Source organism: Labrus bergylta, chromosome 6 (assembly GCF_963930695.1).
Source record: "Labrus bergylta chromosome 6, fLabBer1.1, whole genome shotgun sequence".
In the NCBI taxonomy this organism is placed as follows: domain Eukaryota; kingdom Metazoa; phylum Chordata; class Actinopteri; order Labriformes; family Labridae; genus Labrus; species Labrus bergylta.
In genome coordinates, this window is record NC_089200.1 from 32,344,493 (window position 1) to 32,366,810 (window position 22,318).

The window sequence follows — 22,318 nt, forward strand, 5'->3', positions numbered from 1 at the left end:
CAACCATATGTTGGTGAATTTATTTTGTTGTAATGTTAGTGAATATGTCAGTTTCTCCTTCATATATATTTGGTAAACTATGTCCATCCAAACCTCAATTAAGGGGGCATGAGGTTTCAACCACTTATGAGTTATGTATTTTTTATGTCTCTGGAGTTTATTTCCTAGGTCAGGGGTGCCCACACTTATTTGGCTTGCGAGCTACTTTTAAAATGACCATGTCAAAATGATCTACCTGCATTCAAATATGCTAAATATATGTATTTATACTGAATATAATTTATATATATATATATATATATATGTATATATATATATGTTGGCATACCTTGAATCACTGTATTAACCCTCATGGCACAATACAATTTATTACATTTATGGTCACTACCTTACTCTGATGACTTGCACTGAATGGAGTCAGCCAGGGTTGCATAGTCCGGACAGTAGCTGCTGGTAGCCAGCCTCAAACAGGCTTCCAAATGATCATCAGTCATGGTGGAACGGTATTTGGACTTAATAATCTTCATGTGGGAAAAGGCTGACTCGCACAAATAAGTAGAGCCGAATAATGCAGTCAAGGAGGTAGCAAAGCTCTCTACAATGTTTAGAATTTAGACTGCAGTACCCATTTTAAACACTAGGGGTCAGAGTTACATATTGCTCCTTTAAATTAATTTCTTTGCAACAGATAGTCAAAGAGGCTCTGTATAAAACTCATCTCATATTTGTGACCCAGGTTTTGTTGTAGTATAAAAATACAGTAAGGCCCTTCCTGTAGAGTGAAGGTTAGGACATGAAGTTAAGCACAGAAACAAGAAGTGGTTAGGGATCCCAAACTGAAGTCAAACAGCTCAACGGAACGGTAACAAAGGTCAATGTGTGATGTCATAAGGTCAATGTGTGATGTCATAAGGTCAATGTGTGATGTCATAAGGTCAATGTGTGATGTCATAAGGTGGATATTACTTTGGACTCGTCAGCTGAGCTGTCTGAAAGTTTGTTAAAGTGAAATGAGACATTCAAAGATGCAGCAGTGTTCTTCTTTTACATCACTGAGACTACAGGGAGACACTGAGGACCACTATCTACGGTGAGCCTGAAGGGACAAAATAACATGAGATTAATCAAGATTAACTAAAGTGTTTCCCCTACCATTATATTGGGGGGGCGGCCCGCCCTACACAACACCTGTATTGTTGAATGTGCAGTGCTTGAGGGACAACTCACACATACACACACACACACACACACACACACACACACACACACACACACACACACACACACACACACACACACACACACACACAAGCTCAAATCTCTCTATTTGAACTTGTAACACTGGGAGATATGCTTCAAATGTAAAGTGCGTTATAATCTGTCTGTAGGAGCCAAAATGCTTGTTTTTATTTGATCCTTGTAAGAAACCTAACACAACACTGTGAAATTGTATTTTGAGTGTAATTCCAACTCTGAACACTAGGTGGAGTCTTGACTTGTGCTGTGCATAAAGCCAAGACTCCAGGTAATTGGATTCAGGTGTGTGTTTGGAAGCATATACTTTTTTGTGTCAGGTTGACTTGAATGTAACAGTTGATGCTTTATGATGTATTGGACAGAATGAGACATGAATGTGCATTATTGAACCCCTATAACTATAATAAACAGATTGAAGACTCTATTGGAAAAGAGTATCAGACATTTGTTTGTTGCAACGCCAGGAGCACATGTCTGGAAATAGTTCCACAGCTCACATCTCAGTGGTGACTGCTTTGGACAATACAGGGTTTGTTTTAAAAATAGTCACCACACTGTCTATAGTCTACTTATAAAGCACTCTTTTTGTACTTGTATTTTATCCGTCTTGCTTTTATAACTGCAACGTACTTGTATCTGTAACAGAGGGGAACCTTGCTAAAGGGCACCTCGGCAGTGCTTAGGCAGTGAACCGGCGACCCTCCAGTTCCCAACCCAAGCAGATGATAAGAAACAGTCTGACACTCGCCTGTGCCTTTTTGTTTTTTTTATATACTATGATACTCTCATATCTTGAGTTGAATTTTATGTATTTTAAAGGCAAATCTAGGGACAGGCATTGCAAATGAGCTAAGGCTTTAAAATATGTAGTGTGTGGCATCAGCTGACTCGATAAACATTAAATAAATACATGATTTAACCGTCTGGTCCCAGATCAACCCGTCAGTCATCAGATCTGTGGAGAGCCTTTACAAAAAACAAACAAGACGTCATCACTGCCGCGTTTTAAGTAAAGACAAGATTTTAGGTTTAACTTCCATTGTGCAAACCTTCTAAGTAAACATTTAAACAGACAAGCTAGGAAGCGCTGTGGATCATTTGGTAGAGGTGGTCATCTCTCAACCAGAAGGTTGGGAATCCGATCCCCAGCTCCTGCAGCAACATGTCCAACATGTGTCCTAGGACAAGACCCTTAACCCGAATTACTCCCGCCGCTTCATTGGTGGTGTATGAGCAACGGGATTATTTTTCAAAACAAATAAGAAAAACCTCTGTAAAATAACTGCCTCTGTGTGGACTAGGCCTTAAACTGCTTTACAGGGTAAACCCAGAGGTAAGGGGGTTCATGTTTAGGTTGTTTTTATGAAGCAAGCTTTCTGCATTTACATATTATATAACATGTCAAACGTTTAATTCCAGAAAGCAGGCTCTAAGTGCTCTTTTCAATGCATTGAGAGACTTGATTTGGTTCGTTAAAATGAAGAAACCATAATAACAATATATATTAAATTTGTTTATTTATAAGAAGAAGAATCATACTGTCAGACTTGGTTTTACTTCAAATGTAGAAAAAGGACAGACACTAATATACTACAAAGTGAATAGACTGGAACATAGATGGTGACTCTGGGACAGCTGGTGGTTTATCGGGGAACAGCACAGAGGTGATAAGGTTTGGGACAGCGAGCACCTCCTAACTTGAACTCCAGACTGGGCTGCTCTCCGTCCGGTGCAGAGAAAGAAAACCTCTGGAGAAGGGAGGTAAAAAAGAGGAATACTTCTGCCCTGGCCAGCTGCTCCCCGGGACACACACGCTTCCCTGAGGAGACACACAGGTTAGTGGTTTTAACAGAAGAGGTGCATTTTGATTGATAATATTGCTACAGCTCAAGATCCCAGGTCCATTATGGTAAATGGACTTGAGCTTATATATTTATTTTCCAGTCTTCTGACTACTCAAAGTGCTTTTACACTGCAGGTCAAACCTACACATTCACACACTGATGGTAGAGGCTGCTGAGTAAAGAGTCCATCAGTATTAACTCATCCATTCATACACATTCACACACTGATGGTAGAGGCTGCTGAGTAAAGAGTCCATCAGTATTAACTCATCCATTCATACACATTCACACACTGACGATGAAGCAGAAGGAGCAACTTGGGGTTAAGTGTCTTGCCGAAGGACACATCAGACATGTAGCTGCAGGAGCTGGGGATCGAACCCCGACCTTCTGGTGCAGACGATCGACTGTACCACTGACCCACAGCTCTGTAACTTTGTTTCTGCATGAACCCTTCTACAATCAGGTTAACCCTCTTGGCCAAAATGTGGTTATATCTGGCTCCACAAAACCTGGTGGTTTTATCTACTTTTAATTTTCAGTGTAAAATTTTAACAACTGACCAACCTGCTGAGAAAGGAAGGAAGGCTTCTCTCTTCCTAAACTGGCCGTCCTGATCCAGAAAGTGTTGAGGGTTGAAGGAGTGTGGAGTTTCCCACATCGTCTCATCGTGAAGAACTGAGTTCAGGGTGGGCATGATGATGGTGCCCTGAGGAAATGACACTTATTAAAACTGTCATTCAAGCTGTGATTGTTTTCTTAGTATTTCTTTAATAAAATAGAGCAAATATCTGGTTAATCTTCAAGGTCTTTTTTAATCATTGAAATAAACTTAAAGCTGATCATTTTGTCAATTGCTCTTTCCATTTTGAAGACTAATAAAAACCTGAACCGCTGAGCCAAACTGGACTTAAAGCAGAATGCATTACGTACCTTTGGGATTGTGTACTTGTCGAGTGTTGTGTCCTTGGTTGCCATGTGGATCACATTAAGGGGAATGATGTCGGCCATTCTCTGGATCTCATGAACGACTGCGTTAGTATAGGGCATGTCTTCTTTGTCATTTAGAGAGGGCGCTCTGGATGAACCAATCACAGCGTCTATCTCAGCCTGGACTCGCTCTGTAAAAATGGATAACCATGTAAGTTCATAGGCTTATTACCCATAATCCACATGCACAGACTTAAATATCTCTCTTGTTATTCGAAAAGCTTACATTGGCTCGTCAGTTTTGGTCTTTCTGATCACCTTAAGCCATCTATTGTTATTCCTCTTCTCCAGCCTCAGAATACAAGCCCATGTCTGTTCATCACTCCATTTTGCTTTTTTTCTGGGGCAGTGTCACAATGGCAGTGGACTAAGGGCTGGATCAAACAGAGACGCGTCACTCTAACCCCGAACTTCCACCAGATACGGTCTGCATTGCATGTCCGCTACGGTCTGTTACAGCTCCGTACAGTCTCGTCCTTCAACACCCACCGGCTGCGTTCTCTGTCCGCAACTCGGAGAGCACAGCCAGCAGCTGGAGTGCCGAGACACAGGAATACAAAGCAGAGTGTTTTATTCTGAAAATAAACTGGATGTTTTAATGTTGTTTCGGTGTCTGACTTCCCGTCCAGCTTGTTCTTTTTTTTTGTTATTTAAAGATTCATTTTTGGGCTTTTTGTGCCTTTAATGTAGAGATAGGACAGTGGATAGAGTCAGAAATCAGGGAGAGAGAGAGTGTGGGGAATGACGAGGGAAAGGAGCCACAGGTGGGATTCGAACCTGGGTCGCTCGCTTGGAAGACTACAGCCTCCGTACATGGGGTGCGCGTGCACTAACCACTGCACCACTGTGCCACTGCTCCACCAGCACCCCCAGCTTGTTCTTTTCTGTGCTAAATTGATGTGGTGGGCTCCGGCATCCAGCACAAATAGAAGCCCTGCATATCTGCTGCAGAGGGCTCCAGACTGCCGGGGCTGAGATGGAGCTGAGACGCAGCACAGCGGACCCAGTGAAAGCACACACATTGAATAAAGAAAAAAACTTATCAGCTCTGCTGCCGGAATTAGTGGAAGTTGGCCGTAAGCGTGGCAGCTGAGAGGTTTTTTTTTTTACATTTATGTGCGCCCAAAAACTGCTAGAAAAACAGAAAAGGGTGCCCGGCAAATGCGCTGTACCAGAGGAAAGCGACGCTTGTCTAGCAATGCGTCTCTTTGTGATTGGGGCCCTAAGAAAGAAAGCCCAGTCCTGTCCACAGAAACAATTCACAGCCTCCCTGTTAACAACATCCTGTCAGCTGGGTCCCTCGAATCCAAACTTCAAAGTTTTGGCTGTACTTTTTATTTGATGTATTATTGATTACCTTTGCCTGTTACTATTGTCCATCTGCAGGTCAGATTCAAGCCTCTTATACACAGCCTGTGCAAGCGCCACTGTTAGACTAATATTGTGGCTTTTCTGTATAAATGGTCCAGCGTGGGCAACCTCTTCTGCCAGTTGTGTTCTTACACATCTCGCCTCATGTGCTCCTGGAATGCCGGCATTGTGTGAAAATTAACACTGGTTAAGCAATAAACAGTCGCAGTGTTTTAGTTTTGGTGTAATACAAGGAAACCAGCGTACAGGAGCGGAGCAGCAATGTTAAAAGTGTGGGTGACACATGAGTAGTTGTTTAAGCTCCCATAACTGCTCTTTGTGATACTTTTATTTTGCCTTTCTTATTGCTGTTAGCCTCAGTCTTTGTGTCCAGTTTTCATATAAAATGTGCTTTTATTTAAAAAGAAAGTAACTTCCCTTACCCCCCGAAGGTAACTTTACTGAGCTTCAAATTTAAACTCTTCTCTGGACAGCTGGGTTGGTCAAACTGTAATGATTGGCTGAATAGTCACGTTACCAGCAAGGTCAAAAGAAACCCTGATTATATACCTCACTGAGCAGAATCGGAGGACTCCAACAGGAGGGTCACCTCCATTGGATAGGGATTGGCAACATTCACGCTGCAATACCTGGAGAATGTGCTCGGCGATGCCCATGAGACAGCAGCACATATGGTAGAGGAACAAACCCCCCCAAAAGGCTTTAGTTTTTGAGATACCCCTACCCGAGGTAGAACAAAGCACAACCATACTTTTTCATAACTTGAACATGTCTAGTTTATGAAACGGATGGTTATATGAAAATATTTTACTGCAAAATAACATTTTTTGGATGTTTTATGCATTTTACCAAAAAAACGAAAATAGGTCAAATTAGGGCTTCTCCAAAAGGGACAGCTCTAGCCTTATCACATGTATCTCTGGGAATCAGAATTTCACTAAATTTGCACAGGATGTTCACAGATAGATATTAGTTACAATTAAGCAAAGTTTGTAACTATACCATTTTCATTTTTTGAATTTTTCACACTTAAACACACATGTAGTTTAGGCGGAAATTGAAAATTGAAACAAAAATTCAAAAGGTATGTATATCAAAGTCTGTCATTTTTTAATTAAGGACACCAAACATTAAAATATGTCATTTTTATCTTCTTCAGACTGTTATCTTAACATAAAAGCAAGTTATTTGACTTTTCACTTGACCCTATGCTGTCACCAGCCCCTAACAGGAAACTAGTGCAGCCAGGATTTCAGGGCGACCTGGTACAATGGGGCCCTATGGATGTGTATGTGGAAGGAGGTGGCCACAAACAATTGATTAAGACTTAACAACAAGACACAATATAATTGTATTCTGTAATATATATAATTAAACATTTTATAGTTATTCCTAATACACTTTGTCTCATATTTTCTATCTTACATATGATTTATATGATGACACTCAGAGTCAACTCGCTGCTTTCAACAATATTGTCACCTATGACATTGTTTCTACTTCATAAAGCATTGTCTTGACATGAGTTGTGAAATATTAATGAACTAAAAAACAGTATTGATATATATAACCTTGAGTTCTTAGAAATTAAACATACTTCATATAGTCTATTTGTATATCGCCCATACATCCTGTTGTAGCTTTTTTAATGTATTTCAGTCATATAAAGATGGTGTGTAGTCACCATATCTCCTGCTTTTAAGATGAACCCTAGTTACTCCAGAGGATACACTGGATGAAGGGACAGTTTTTATAACACCCTATAAAGTGTTGAATGATTTATCAGGCAACCAATGGAGCTGGGATACAAAACAATTCTTATGATGGCTTAAATGTGTGTAAGGTAAATTAGGATAACAATCATGCAAACATGTTTATAAAAAACTTCTTTATACACTTATTTTACCTCATTATATATAATGACATTTCATTTTAATTGCTAATTACAAAGGATGATTTCCACTTTTAGACAAAATGACTGTGAACCTGAGAGCTTAACACCGTACAACTAAAAACCGTTGTGTCACACTAAGCATCCCCTGGAGACAAAGTTTGACCTCTTATCTCTTCGCTGATCTTGTCCTGTGCTTGTGTAAGTTGTGTTTACTGATGAAAAATCTCCTTCTGCCAAGTTTGAAGCGTCAAATATATCCCTAACTCTGAATCTTGGCTGTAGAAAATGACACCAACCCGCTGAAAGCAGTAACTTATAAGAATAACTTAATAAAAAATAAAAAAAGATAAAAAATCTTGTTTGCTTTTGTAAACCATTTAAAGATATCAGTCTAAGTTTAAATGAGCTTCATAACTAACTAAAACAATCCTCCCAGGAGCTTTAATAAAACAATTGCTGAAGAAAATAACCATCAACAAGGTCAACCAACCGAACAAAGATACCACAACTAAATCAAGACAACAGAATGTGATGTAGGGCAATAACCTGCACCTTTGAAAGAGAGGAAGGACGTGGAGAATGTTGTCCACACAGCAAGGGGATGGATGGGCCCTCATGTTTATCGTGTCCAAGGCCACACCAATAAAGGTTGTGGTCTGAGAGGGGTTCATGCAACTTTTCTCTTGGTTTACCTGGAAGCCCAGCTGGGCTATGTAGGGGAGAAGGCAAGCTGTGTCCTGGGAAGCATGGGAAGGCGCACTGATCAGCCAGGCATCCAGATATGGCAGAATCTTCATGCCCTGAGACTGCAGAGGTGCAAGAGCGGCCGTCATGCACCTGGTAAGCACCATTAGAGAGAGGGAGAGCCCAACGACGCTAACCCTTGCTCAATCATGCATGGCAGCCAAGGCTCGGCCGTGCATGAAAAGATGAGCGTGAGCCCCAGTATCTCTCCAACAGGCATGTAACTCCTTCAGGTATTTCTCTTAGGGTGGAGCAGCAAATGTGCGCCTGAAGAAGGCGTTCTCTGGGGCTTATTCGGCCTGTTGTGGTATTTCTAACCGCAGGCGATCCAGGGCCATACGCATGATGGCCTGCATGGAGCTGTTCCCCGACTCACTCAGTGAGCTTTGAGCTGAGGAATGAGAGCCTAATGCGATGAAAGTTGATGCAAACTCCCCGTGAGAAGAAAATAAGAACATAACCTCTGATGACACCGTAAGATATAACCAAAGGGAATATCCAGTGCTCTAAGCACAGCGGGGATGAAATAGAACCAACTTGACTAATAGGTTTTCATTAACAGCTCTCTTAGTAAAAAGTGTGGGGGATGAAATCATGTTTCAGTCAAAGTGTGGGTGTAGCAACACCATCAACACCCACAGGTGCAAGGCGCCTTACGGCATAACAGTGGAGTCCCTTAGATCGTCCATTAGTCCATGGACTATCACAACAACGTAAAGTGGGTTAGGGGTTAGACACGTTAGACATGTAAAGACACATTAAACAAGCATGGAATCAACACCCCCACACACCCCCACACACACACACCCCCACACCCCCCCACACACACACACACACACACACACACACACACACACACACACACACACACACACACACACACACACACACACACACACACCTTGTATTTGAGGGTAGTAGATCATGTACAGCAGTCCCCAGTGTAGAGTAGTGGTAGTAGTTTCAGTTCCAGCACCAAACAGGTCCATGGTGCAAAAACACAAATTCTTGATATCAAAACCAGAGTCTTTGTCCTCCTTCTATCAATAAAACAAATTACAGATGCATCAGTTAACATAGTTCATCAGAAACTATAAAGATAACAAACATGAGACATACAGATGGAAGTTTTTACCTCTCCCATCTCTGTGAGGAAGCAGTCAATGTAGTCTCTTGGTGAGGACGGGTCTAGACTATCTCTGTGTTCTTTGATCTTCATTTCTATGAAGTCAACGATCCTTTGTACCAGAGTAAAAAACTTCTGGTGAGATCCGGGGAGCCATTTCATCAGCCAGGGCAAAGTGTTGTACATCTACAGAGAAATGAGACGGTCATTAAAAACTAGAACACAGACACAGGTTGGAGGGCCAAACAATTCTTTGAGGCTGTTTATTTCAAAACACAGACACTCCCCACATGTTAAACCACAATATGTCATGCTGTAAAATTAACTGAGTAACAAGGAGCAGCATAAATTATTGCGGGGAGTCCCAGGAAGCTGGTTCCAACAATAAGATTATACCTGCCGAGGACCCTTTAAAAATCCTAACTCTCCAAAAAGCAAGTTTATTAGAGGACATATTATAGCCCTTTAAACCTTCAGTCTCCTTTTCCCAGTAGACATCACTCCTTCACTAGCAAGAATAAAAATGGCCGACCTGCACTAAAGTTTTGTTCTAGGCTGGGGGTGGAGTTTATAGGTGGTACCAGAATCCCACTGTGACATGACAAGGAGAGCACATTTCAAACAGAGCATTTTTCTCTGTGTTGTAAGACTTCTGCAGACCACAAACAAAGGACTGGATGGATTTATTTCAGATTTTGTGGGTCAGTAGACACTCAGGTTACCCAAATATATGTTCAACAATTTTTCTGAATATGTCCCCTTTAAAGCCTCGTACAAAAAACCACACCATTGATACCTACGCAATTCTCGATGATGGCTCTCAACGTACCATGCTTCTATCAGAAGCCACCAAGCAGCTAGGGCTCGTAGGGTCCCCAGGGCACCTGTTAATACGTACTATCAAGCAAGAGACCGAAACCTTAGATGGTGCTTCAGTCATAACAGTCACCTTATAACCCCCACAAAGAAAGTTTGCTTTGGCCCACCAGGGACACCAGTAGCCATCCATACCGAGCTAGGTTGGACACTCCAAGGGCAAACTTTCCTTCAGGAGCGCTCGGCCACCCAAGCCCTTTTCACTACGACTGGCACTCCATATGCAGAACTCAACCGCCAGGTGGAAAAACTATGGCAGATGGATATCCTCCCCTTCCGAAATGAAAAACTGATAACAAGGTCTAAACAGGACAAGCAGGCCATGGGAATGATGGAGGCCAAAACCGTCAGAGTCAAGATTGATGGGACTGAACGTTATGCCACGCTCCTCCTTCGCATCCCTCATAGCCCAAAACTGCAGGCCAGCAAGGAGTCAGTTATGCCCCTTCTGCGCCACACCGAACGCCATTTAGCAAAAACCCCAGAGCTATCAGTAGTCTACACCAAAGAAATAGATAAGCTGGTACAGGCAGGCTATGTAAACAAACTCACTATGGACCAGATATCTCAGTCATTAGAGTCCTGGTACATCCCCCACCACATAGTGGAGCACAATGGGAAAAAACGCACAGTCTTTAACTGTTCATTCTCCTACCAAGGCCAAGCTTTGAATGACCAACTCCTCCCAGGACCAATACTCGGCCCATCACTCTTAGGTGTGTTGCTCCACTTCCGACAGCATCAAGTGGCAATCAGGGGGGACATAAAATCAATGTTCCACCAAATAAGAGGCCAAAGGGCAGACCACTGTTGAGATTCCTGTGGCGGGACCTTAAGAAAGAGGACCCTCCAGATGTGTACGAATGGCAAGTACTGCCATTTGGCACCACCTGCAGCCCTTGTTGTGCAATCTATGCTGTTCAAAGACATGCACAAGCCCATCAAGATCATAGTGGAAATGTTGCTGAAACAGTCCTTCAGTCCTTTTATGTGGACAACTGTCTACATTCCCTCCCTTGGCCAAAGAACTGATAACTGAGCTGAGAGATGTGCTTTCCATTGGCGGCTTTGACATCAGGCAGTGGGCCAGCAACATTGAGGAAGTTGTAAATCATCTACCTACAGAGGCCCAGGCAGACAGTACAGAGCGTTGGCTGAGTCATGACAACACAGACACAACAGAGGGCACTCTTAAAGAGTTAAAGTGGCACTTCCCCTCAGACACTCTAGGCTACAAGCATAGGCCCGTAGTGTTTACAGCTTTAACGATGAGGAACGTGTACAAAGTACTTGCAACCCAGTATGACCCCCTTGGGTATATAATACCTTTTACAACCAAAGCTAAAATCTTCCTCCAACAGCTGTGGATGAAAAAGAGAGAATGGGACGAGCCCATAACCCCAGGAGAACTTGGAGCATGGTCAGAATGGGAGAACAAGCTCTCTTACCTCACCAACATTCAGTACCCGAGATGGTATGAGTACGACATTCCCTGTACTGTGATGAAAAGAGAACTCCATATTTTTTGTGATGCCTCTGAAAGAGCTTATGGCTCTGTAGCCTTCTTGAGGATGGAGGATGAGAATGGAGGAACCCATGTTTCATTTGTTATGGCTCGATCCCGTGTAGCTCCCAAGAAGCATCTCACCATCCCTCGTCTCAAGCTATCTGCAGACCTGACAGGTGCCCAGCTGGCTCAACTAATCAGCAGTGAGTTAACAATCTCCATTGACAAAACAGTGCTTTTGTCTGATTCAACTGTAGTTTTGACGTGGCTGCAGTCAGAGTCATGCCGGTACAAAGTCTTTGTTGCCAACCGCATTACAGAAATCCTAGAGCTAACTTCCCCTGAGCAGTGGCGTTATGTAGGAACAGACAATAATCCTGCTGACGACGTAACGAGAGGCAAGAGATTAATGGAGCTGACCGTACCTTGCAGATGGAACAGAGGCCCATCATTTCTAGCCTTGTCTGCGGATCAATGGCCCGTTCTTTCACCATCCACCACTGATCCAGTCCCTGACTTAAGAAAACCCCTGTTCTGTGGCCTAACAGAGGTCAGCAAGCCCTCTGATCGGCCAGATCCCAGTCAATTTAGTTCCTGGCCGGGTCTTATTGAAGCCACCCACCAAAGCCTTTAGAATACTGCTGAACACTCCCCTAATAGAACCACATCATCCACCCAGGCTGAGATCAAAGCCCTTGTCCTTTCTCAAGCCCAGTCAGAAAGCTTTCCAGATGACTTCAAAGCCCTCAAATCCGGGAAAGAACTCCCTGTGAACAGTCGCCTTTATGCCCTTTCTCCCCAGTTTGAGCACCAACTGAACCTTATCAGAGTAGGAGGCAGGCTTCAACAAGCACATGATCTTGAATCAGAAACACTACATCCCATTGTCCTTGATCCCAAGCATCCAGTAACCCGTCTGATAATCAAAGACTATGATACCCGGCTTCTCCACCCTGGCCCTGAGCGGGTCTTTGCAGAGATCAGACGTTCCTTCTTCATGGCCGGCAAGCCATTAAGCAGCACCAAAGGACTTGTGTGGAATGCAGGAAGTGGAGAGGTAAACCCATCATTCCTAAGATGGCGGACCTGCCACCTTCTAGAATTCGTGTAACTAAGCCTCCATTCTGGTCTACAGGGATGGACTATTTTGGTCCACTACTCATTAAGGTGGGTCGCTCAACCATTAAACGATGGGGCCTTCTGTTCAAATGCCTCACAACCCACTGTTCAGATAGAGATCCTGACCAGTCTGAACACTGATAGCTTCCTAATGGCTCTCAGATGCTTCACTGCAAGACGAGGTCAACCATTTGAACTCCTATCGGACTGTGGGACAAACTTTAAAGGTGGAGCAAGGGAACTGAGTGAGGCATTTGCTGCGTTGAATCCAGCACTACAAGAGCAGCTCGGCAAAAGGAAGATTCAGGTCAGGTTTAACCCCCTAACGCCCCCCACTTTGGAGGAATGTGGGAGAGGGAGGTGAGATCAATTAAGGCAGAACTAAGAGTGACTCTTGGGGCACAAATGGTAACAGAGGAGGTGCTCAACACTGTGTTGATAGAAATTGAAGGCATTCTTAACTCAAAACCCCTTGGATATGTATCATCAGACCTGGCTGATCCTGACCCTGTGACCCCAAATCTGCTTTAATGGGGCGGCGAGATGCATTCCTTCCTCAAGCAGTGTATGCTCATTCAGTTATTGGGCGAAGGAACACGCTTTATAAAGGAGTACTTACCCAGCCTTCAAACCCGTCAGAAGTGGCAAAAGGATTCTACCAACCTAACGGTGTCAGAGGTTGTCATGGTTCTAGATCCACAGTTGCCTAGACGTTTCTGGCCCATTGGAAGGGTAACACGTCTCTTTCCTAGTGAGGATGGGCGTGTCCGCACAGTGGAAGTTAACATCAAAGGGAAGCAAGATTAATACCCCTCCCTCCAATGGACGACCCTCATTCCTTGTAGGCCAGTAATGGTTAATTTTGGTTATAGTAATTTTCAAATGTGTTCCTACATTTGAGGGGCGGCTGTTGCAGATCCCACTTCCCCTTTAAGCCTAGTCTTAACCAATCAGGCCACACCTGAGCAATTAAGAGGCCTGCAGCAGGCCATGCTCACTCCTTTTGTTTGCTTCACACTGCTGAGCTGCATGACAGGCTGACAACTTTGTTGTGACTCTGATAGATGCATTATTTAATGAAATCATCTGACTACTATGCGGAAGTGGAATCAAGTTGTTGAGAAATAAAGCATGAATAAACTCTCCTCTGGTCCCTGCACTTTAATTGGTGTACCACTGCAGAAGCTCTATTTTTGAACTGGTTTTACATACACTTTCAACAGGTTAGAACGCAGAAAGGTTTACAGACCCATGCAGAGCTGGCTAAACACTGAAACTTCAGTGTCCACCACATGGCAACCTAGAGAGGAGGGGGCGGGGAGAGACAGCTCTCTACAATGTTTTAAATTTGGACTGCAGTACCCATTTTAAACACTAGGTGTCAGAGTTACATATTGCTCCTTTAAAGAACACGTTATGGTTCCTGTCATCATAGCCATCATGCTGTTTAATGCTAAAGGAACAGCTTTCTTTAGGGGATTAGCAGAGCAGAGGGGAAACAGCCAGAGGAAACATAATGAACACTAAAACAAGAGTCAATGAACTTCGGATCTTTGCAGGTTTATTAGTAAGTTAAGTGTGTGCTTTGGTTAGTGGAGGTGAATTCAGTGGCTCTTCCATCCAGATCCCTCCTGCACATGTCCTGCCTCCAAATGTCATTACTGGTGCAATATGTCTGAGCCCATATTTACAATCTGTCAAAGTGTCTACTGGGACAAAAACAATGTCTTAAATAAAGGTAAATGTTACAATATTCAGATCTGGCATTTTATTGCACAAATATTTGAAGTATATTTGTTAAAATTACCACTTATTTCACTTAATTTGTCGATCGTGTGCAGGGATCTTTGTTTTAATGAGTACACTGGTTATTTTCTTTAATGGCTTTTTATGTTTGTTTGAAGTTAGAATAAGTTAAAATAACCCATTGACTATTAAGGGATGGATTAATCCTGATCAAAAAACAGTTTACTGTATCTTTTTTACACATGAAGCTCACCTGTACACTTGGACTTCCCTCTAAGAACACAATCTCATTGAAGTCCTGAAGAATACTCTGGAACAGCTTGTCAGTGTACTCGTAGCGATCCCCAAACACCAGGCAGCAGATGATGTTGGACACAGCGTTGGATATCAGCTGCTGGGCATTAAAAGGATGTCCTGCCAGGTAAAAAGTAGATAAGAACAATTATGGATTTGATATCATTTTGATTATGTAAAACAAACAGGTTGTTATCAGATTCTGTAAATACTGAGTACCAGCCTCGTAAAAATCAAGTAAACAGGTCTGGTCCTTAAGATAATGAAGCAGGGATTTAGAGTCACATGTAGATGATCTGGGGTTTATAGTCCACCACTGCAAGGTGTTGGTGCTTCTTTGTGACAAAGTTTAAGGGTAGGCGAAATGACATGTCTAGTTATTAAATATTAATAAAGGTTACTACAAAGTCTACTAGTTCAGAGTCCTAAGCATGTCAGTTGCCGATGTTTAAAAATGTTTATTTTTATTGCCTTTGTGATTGGCAAAAGCCTCAGTGAGATATTGGCTCTCCTGCTGGATGGATGGCTCCAGGGTCTTCTTGCCCACTCCAAAGTTCCTGAGAGTGTGAAGAGCGAATCTCCTCTGTTGCTTCCATAGATTGCCGTTTGACATCACCAGACCTTTTAGAGACACCAGAGGATTAGGCTGAGAGTACATGGAGATCAGTATAACTAACAGTGACACAACAGAAAACACACTACCTCTGTTTCCAACCATTTCATCAAAAAGAGGTACGACCGGGCGATCGACGTAGTCCTCCCCTTTTTGGACCAGGGCCTCTCTCACAAGCTTGTATCCATTGATGACCACAACTCTTCCACCGAAGAGCCGCAGGCTGAAAATCTTTCCATATTTCTCTGCAAACTGAGAACACAGAGCAGACAGGTGTTCAGATGAAACCATGACACCACAAACACTCACTTGGCTGACGCTGATTTTTCATTTCCCTTCTTAGGGCCTAATCACACAGAGACGCGCTGCCAGTCAATGTGCCTATGTGTGTAATGCTATGCTAGTTAACCTTCGATGGCTTTCACAATCAGAAAGACCAGTGTACCCGCCGTTGACTCAAAGTCCGGCCACTGGCTTTCTGGTGTTTAAGTAACACATGATGCATTGTCTCTCTCCACCATCTTGTTTTCTCTCTCTCTCTCATCCACATATTGATTTTGGATTGATGTTGCTTTGTTTAAATAAATTCTGTTATAATTTAAGAGAGCAGCTGTTTGTGATTACTGGTGTATTTGCATTGTGATATAAGCTGGGTGCGAGGGTTTTGTGTACAAATTTCATGCCTTCAATTTATTAAATATAGTTATTAATTATTAATAATATGAGACAGTAATTAAATAACTAATTTGAGACTGATTTTAGTGATATTTTGGTTATTTTTCCCTGGTTTCAGGGTCAACCACTGAGTCAATTAAACATAGTTTAATAACATTGTTATTTATATTAATAAGTAATCAAATATAATTATTAATAATATAACCAAATTTGACTTGATAAAACCCCAACACATGCAATCTTCTAAGAACTTTAAACGATGACTTTGCACAAACATCTTTATTTTTTAATCCCTAAAAAAATCAAGCTGAGGAGATTGAATTTTTTAGACCTATGTGATGTGATAATGCATGAACTCACCTCTGTGAACTGCAGATGAAGCCTGGCAGGTCGGATGCGATGAAGGTCCCCGATCAACGGAAGAGGCCACGGTCCGGGGGGAAAGTTTGTTGGGACTCTGTTCTTCCAAAAGTCGGCAAAAAGCACAAAAACACACAAAAATATCAGAAAACTTCTTCCATCCATCCACTCAAACCCGAGGACACTTTTCACTGTCTCCATTTGGACAGCTGTTTGATGTGTTAAGTTAAAATTGCGCTACACAACACTCTCTGGGAACAGGACTCAGGTAAAACTGTCAGACGTAACCACTCACAATAATGACTGTAATATTATGATGGGAGTTCCGGTTCACGTCCCTAACCTTCAAAATAAAAGCACAATGCACACACGCAGGAGTAAGTAGTTTGTGTTTACCTACTGCAGTGTACCAAGAGTGTACCACAGTCTGAATCTATAACTGAGATTAGATATCAGGGGCGTGTCCAGACTTTTCTGACTGGGAGGGGGGGCACTAGGGCACTGACTTTGGCATCCGGTTTGCATATACAAACACAGGAAAGAAAGAAATGTATTTATCTTTTATATCTCCAATAATAATATCCACTGTTATATTACAAAACATGTAAAGCTTCTTATTTTCAGTCTTTGAAGACTCAAAAAGAAGAATTAGAAGATAAACTTTATTGATCCCCATGGGGAAATTTTTTGCGTTACAACCATTACAACAGCTAAAGAAAACAGGAAACAGGAATAAAATTATTAAAAGTAACATAATAACATAATAATAATAATAATAATTTATCCGCTCCGCCAGACCCATGACTAAAACAGCCTTGAAATGGATGAAAACCGACAAATGATCACCAGACTACATGGTACACCCTCTAAAAAGATGAGTTTGAGTCAGAGAACGATCAAGAAAGACACAGAATCAGTAAAGAATGACGATATGAAAGCAGCTTCGAAGCAGCTAACGTTAGCAGAAGCTACGCCACTGAAACGGAGATGCTAACGGAGTTGAGGAAACTTCGACAAGAGAATAATGACTCTTTTCGGGATACAAAACTTTCCCTAAACAGACTGGAATCATCCATGGAGATAGAACAAATGGAGGGTCTGGAGAAAAGGCTAACCGAAGCAGAGAACAGGGTGAGCAACAGGAGAAGGCTATGGGCTACTTGCTAAGAAGAGAGGCTACTTTGACTGCTAAATGTGATGATATGGAAAACAGAGTCCGTTGCAACAATATTAGACTTTATGCAGGGATGTCAAACATACGGCCCACGGGCCGTATCCGGCGCAACAGCAGGTTTCATCCGGCCCGCGAGACGTTTTGGGAAGAAGGGGGCAATGTATTGAAAAATATTTTGGGATTTTTTATAAATTAAATATTTGTAATACGGATTTTCCCTGAATTGTATTAAAACCTATGTAAAATGAGCAACGTAAAGGTTGATATCATGATACGAATATTAATTAAACGGGGCACTATTTTCTCAGCAGGGAGTATCACAAGCTGCTCCTGCATTACGCTGGTAATACATCACATCAGCAAACAGGCTGAACACCTGAAAGAAGTGACACAGAATGCAGGTTTTCAAGAGATCGAAGGAGCGATCTTTCTTTAGTTTTATTTGCTCACAAGTTGCCAGAATTTCATCAAAGCTACGGGACTTAACTGCTGCACTACGCGCGCATCCTGACGGTCTTCAGTTCTGTCCACACTTCTTTCCAGTTTCTCCTGTCTTGACTGATGGAAAACAAAATGTTAGAGCCATTTGTGTGTTCAGTATGTATGTGTGCTCTGTGGTAGTTCCTTGTGGTGACAGTAGGGGGCACATTCACTTTGGTGTTGGGAAGGTTACAAGTAGAGGAAGAGTTAATCACGGACAGGTGAGCAGCCCACCATGAGAGGCACTCAGTTTTTGACCGCTGTTGAAATGTATCGTGAATGGAACATTTATCCTGGCTTTGTTTTACATTCAAGTTATAGTGGAATAAGTGTATGTAGACAACCAGAATATGTATTGTAAATGAACGATTCAGATAAACCCGTTTTGAGTGTGACAGCACGGAGTTGATAAACAGCGCGTCAATTAAGTGCGGTAGGCTATCAGCCCCTCAGTGGCTCAAACTTTTGATACGCAAGATCAAGCCACTACACAAAAGTTTTGGCTGATAATCACAAAGCTTCCTATGTAGTGAGCCACAAAATCCTCTCCGCCATGCGTAATGGCCCAGACCGTCTCCACACATCCAGACGTTGAGCCTGATGCATCTCCCGACTTATTTTACCTCTGGTTATTGTAAAAACAGTAAATTAAAATGAATATTAACTGATTTTAATTACAGATGGTTCATTTTTAGGTCACCCAGAGGTGAACGTGTTGTGTTGATTACCTGAAAGTTTCAGCGTGACATCACTTCTAAATGCAGTAGCCTGCTGTTGCGCCTTTATCACCAGCTTTCATCAGACTGTAAATATATAACTATTACTGAACATTTCCTTCTTATCCAAAAACGATATCACGCACAGGCTGTCCAATCATACAGAGGTCCGCTGGTTTAACCAAGGAGCTGCATTAAAATGCTTCCTTGAATTACGCACGGAGATGGCACAGATTCATGACGCATAAAAAGTCAGTGACAGAGTTAGATCACGATAGTACGGACACGAAGAAGAACGGACTGCCAGACTCATATCAAAAGTGGTTTAACTGAGTTTACTTAGTTGAAGTTGAACTCCACACGGAGCTGATCAGACTGCTGTGCAACGCTGAAGGATCAATTCAAGTCTGTTGGTTTGGAAACATGTCATCATTTTATAATGCCTACTACTAAAAATACCTGAAGATGACTTCGGTCTTGCATCAAAGACACTCTGTGTGTTTGTGATAACTTATTCATGTGAGCAGGTTTTATCTGTGTGTAACAGATGTGGTCAGGGGGGTGAAGAAAATCAGACTTTGACTGTTTTCCAGCATTTATTTTCTGCAGAAGACAAAAGAACATTCAATGTGCCTTCTGGACATTTGTTTTCTGGACCTCTGCTCCCTCAGCAATGCAAAACGGCACTGTCAGAGCTCAAAACACATTTATATTACATAGAAATACATTACAATCATCATTTCAATATCTTAACTATATGTAAATATTTATAACCAAGAGCTGCTACAAATGGCTGAAAAACTTCGGTTTTACAGTGTATATTAACAATAAATCTCAGTAAAAAAACATGAGAAACAGTATACCAAATGGTAAAACAGTGACACCTAGTGGACAAAATAAACGACAACATGCGGCTGTAAAACAAAACAGAAAGTATGAAAATACAAAGAAAAACATACCTGCAGAAGACAAAAGAACATTCAATGTGCCTTCTGGACATTCGTTTTCTGCACCTCGGCTCCTACACATGCAAAATAAATATTATTTTAACTGAGAATATCTGCGGCACTACGTCAATCACGTTACACAAGCGCTGTAGGATATTACACAATTCGCGCCAAAACCGCTACATTCCTAAACCTAAACAAACCTAAACAAAATGACTGATTAACATCGTATTACTATCAGTTTATAAAATAAACCGAACATCAAAACTTAAATCACTGATTTTCCACAGTAAATAAGATAATGATGCAGCAACGTTTTTACATACAACTTAACCTCAGCAATGCAAAACGGCACTGTGAGGGACAGACGGAAGGAGCTACGGTAACCCAGGAGGTACAGAAGCTGCAAAGTGCCAAAAAGGTAATTCTCAAAGGAAAAATAAATTTGATAAAATAACAGTAAATATACATAACTCGTTAAGATAAAATTCACAAATACTTAACAGAAATCTGAAGTATAAATTGTAAACTGTACTCAAAATAAAGTGCATTTTAACTCTGTTACATGTGAACGAGTGCAAACTGTGCTGTGGCCTGACACACACAGATCTAAAGTCTCTCTCTCTGTCTCTCACTCTCTCTGTCTCTCTCTCTCTCTGTCTCTCTCTCTCTCACTCTCTCTGTCTCTCTCTCTCTCTCTCTCTCTCTGTCTCTCACTCTCTCTGTCTCTGTCTCTCTCTCTCTCTCTCTCTCTCTAATGCACTAATCCCAGGGCAGGTAGAATAACCTGTGTCAAAGTTTCTATAACCTTGAACAGCAATATTTAAATATAATATAATAATCTCAAACAAAACATAATTATTGATATTTTCTTCTGTAATGTGGTACATTTAAATATTTCTATGTGCCAACCTGCAGTTTGCAATGACAGTTAACCCCTCTGCTTAATGTTAAGATTTAAGATTAAGATTTACTTTTATTGTTGGGAAATTTCAGTTTTTACACTCTGCAAGTCACACACACATAGGCTGAAATATACACACACATGCAGAAACGGGATCCTATGGACATGGAGAGAAGCCAGAGTGACGGAGCGGCCCACAGCGGGCGCTCCTGAGCTGATGGTGGGGAGAGGGTTTGGTGCCTTGCTCAGGGGCACCTCGGCAGTGCTCAGGAGGTGATCTGGTACCTCTCCAGCTACCAGACTAACTTCCATATTTGGTCCGCACCAGGACTTGAACTGGCGACCCTCCGGTTCCCAACCCAAGTCTCTACAGACTGAGATACTGCCGCCCAAGTCCAAGTTAATGTTAAAGTTTTCTATATAATCATACATTAGCCTATATATCCATGTGTTGAGTTATAGTGATGTTGGCAAAATTAGTCCGGCCCACTTGAGGTCTCATTTGAACAAATCCAGCCCCTTACCCAATAGAACTTTGACATCACTGCTTTATGGTATACCAGAAGGTGCCGAAAAGAAAGATGTGACATCATTTGTGTCTGACTTTCTGAAAACTGTGCTCGAGTTGCAAGGAGATGTAGAGATTAGGCCGAAGGATGCAACAGCACCACCAAGGTCTATAATTGTGAGGTTTCTGGACTTTAGTGTGAAACAGATGGTACTGCAGCAAGCATGGAAGCAACGAGACATTCAATATGAAGACCGGAGGGTTTTCTTCGACCAAGACTACTCCCCTGACTTGCAGAGGAAAAGAAAAAAAAGTGCGAGAGGTAATCAAAAAGCTGAAAGAAAAAAACATCAGAGCCCAGTCTCCATATCCGGCACAACTAGAACTTTTCCTCGATACTGGTGTAATGTGGTTGCTTGTCGGTCCCTGGGAGAGGCTATATAAGGGTGACGTAATCAAGCGCTCGCCCTCTCTTACCTGTGTGTTGAACAAGGAAGTGCAGCGTGAAGTGAACTGATTACAAACAATTGCTGGCGGTAAGTGATCTGTTGAGCTTAAAACGTAATTATCCACACACTATGAAAGCACATGCAAGAACAGTGCGAATTGCTAAAGTTAAATTTATTCACTCTTGTAGATAGCGGATTACAACAAGTAGGAGGATGACTGGACGCTGTAGTGACTCATTGTTTTAACGGTATGAGAGTCCTCATGTTGTGCTATGAATTAAATCATCTCTGTTGGGCTTTAATAATTAGTTTATATTTTATTATCGCTCTTAATCATCAGCGGCAGCAACGGGAGTAAACTTGCTGATTATTATTGTGCAAAATGAATGTATCAAATTGTGTGACACTGTGTAATTATTTTCTTATATATTTTTTTAGTATGGCTCATCACAACATTAAAAGCACACTGCTTGTCCGGGTGCTAAGTTGATGAATTAAAGGTATGCTATTTTGGGTTGACACATCCACTAAAAACATGGTCAGAAGCCATAATTTCTGTCATCCACAAAGAAGGGAATGACCCAACAAAATGTACCTCATATAGGCCGATAAGTCTACTGTGCACTGATGTAAAAATCCTTAGTACAATAATGGCTAAAAGGATTTAAAGATACATTAACAAAATTATAAAAGCTGATCAAACAGGATTTATACCTGGACGACA

General features: G+C 41.9%; 1 protein-coding gene and 2 long non-coding RNA genes across 4 annotated transcripts in view; 1 reads left to right on the forward strand and 2 right to left on the reverse strand.

Moving 5' to 3' along the window:
- Positions 1 to 22,318, forward strand: part of LOC136179433 (uncharacterized) — a 172,791-nt gene that overhangs the window by 59,439 nt on the left and 91,034 nt on the right. The gene's annotated exons all lie outside the window — the stretch shown is intronic.
- LOC136179429 (cytochrome P450 2J4-like) lies at positions 2,758 to 16,814 on the reverse strand. 2 transcript variants are annotated; one of them, XM_065956238.1, is made up of 9 exons: positions 16,417 to 16,811; positions 15,471 to 15,633; positions 15,240 to 15,389; positions 14,728 to 14,888; positions 9,236 to 9,412; positions 9,002 to 9,140; positions 4,035 to 4,222; positions 3,669 to 3,810; positions 2,758 to 3,076 (listed from the first exon to the last, which is right to left on the reverse strand). In XM_065956238.1, exons 1-9 carry the CDS (start codon positions 16,615 to 16,617, stop codon positions 2,901 to 2,903), a joined length of 1,497 nt encoding a protein of 498 aa, XP_065812310.1. In that variant the 5' UTR covers positions 16,618 to 16,811; the 3' UTR covers positions 2,758 to 2,900. The 2 variants fall into 2 exon arrangements, with proteins under 2 accessions (XP_065812310.1, XP_065812309.1); XM_065956237.1 differs by having other exon boundaries at positions 15,240 to 15,633; positions 16,417 to 16,814.
- Positions 19,370 to 20,293, reverse strand: LOC136179432 (uncharacterized). The gene is made up of 2 exons (XR_010666577.1): positions 20,060 to 20,293; positions 19,370 to 19,807 (listed from the first exon to the last, which is right to left on the reverse strand). It is a non-coding gene; the product is annotated as an uncharacterized lncRNA (long non-coding RNA).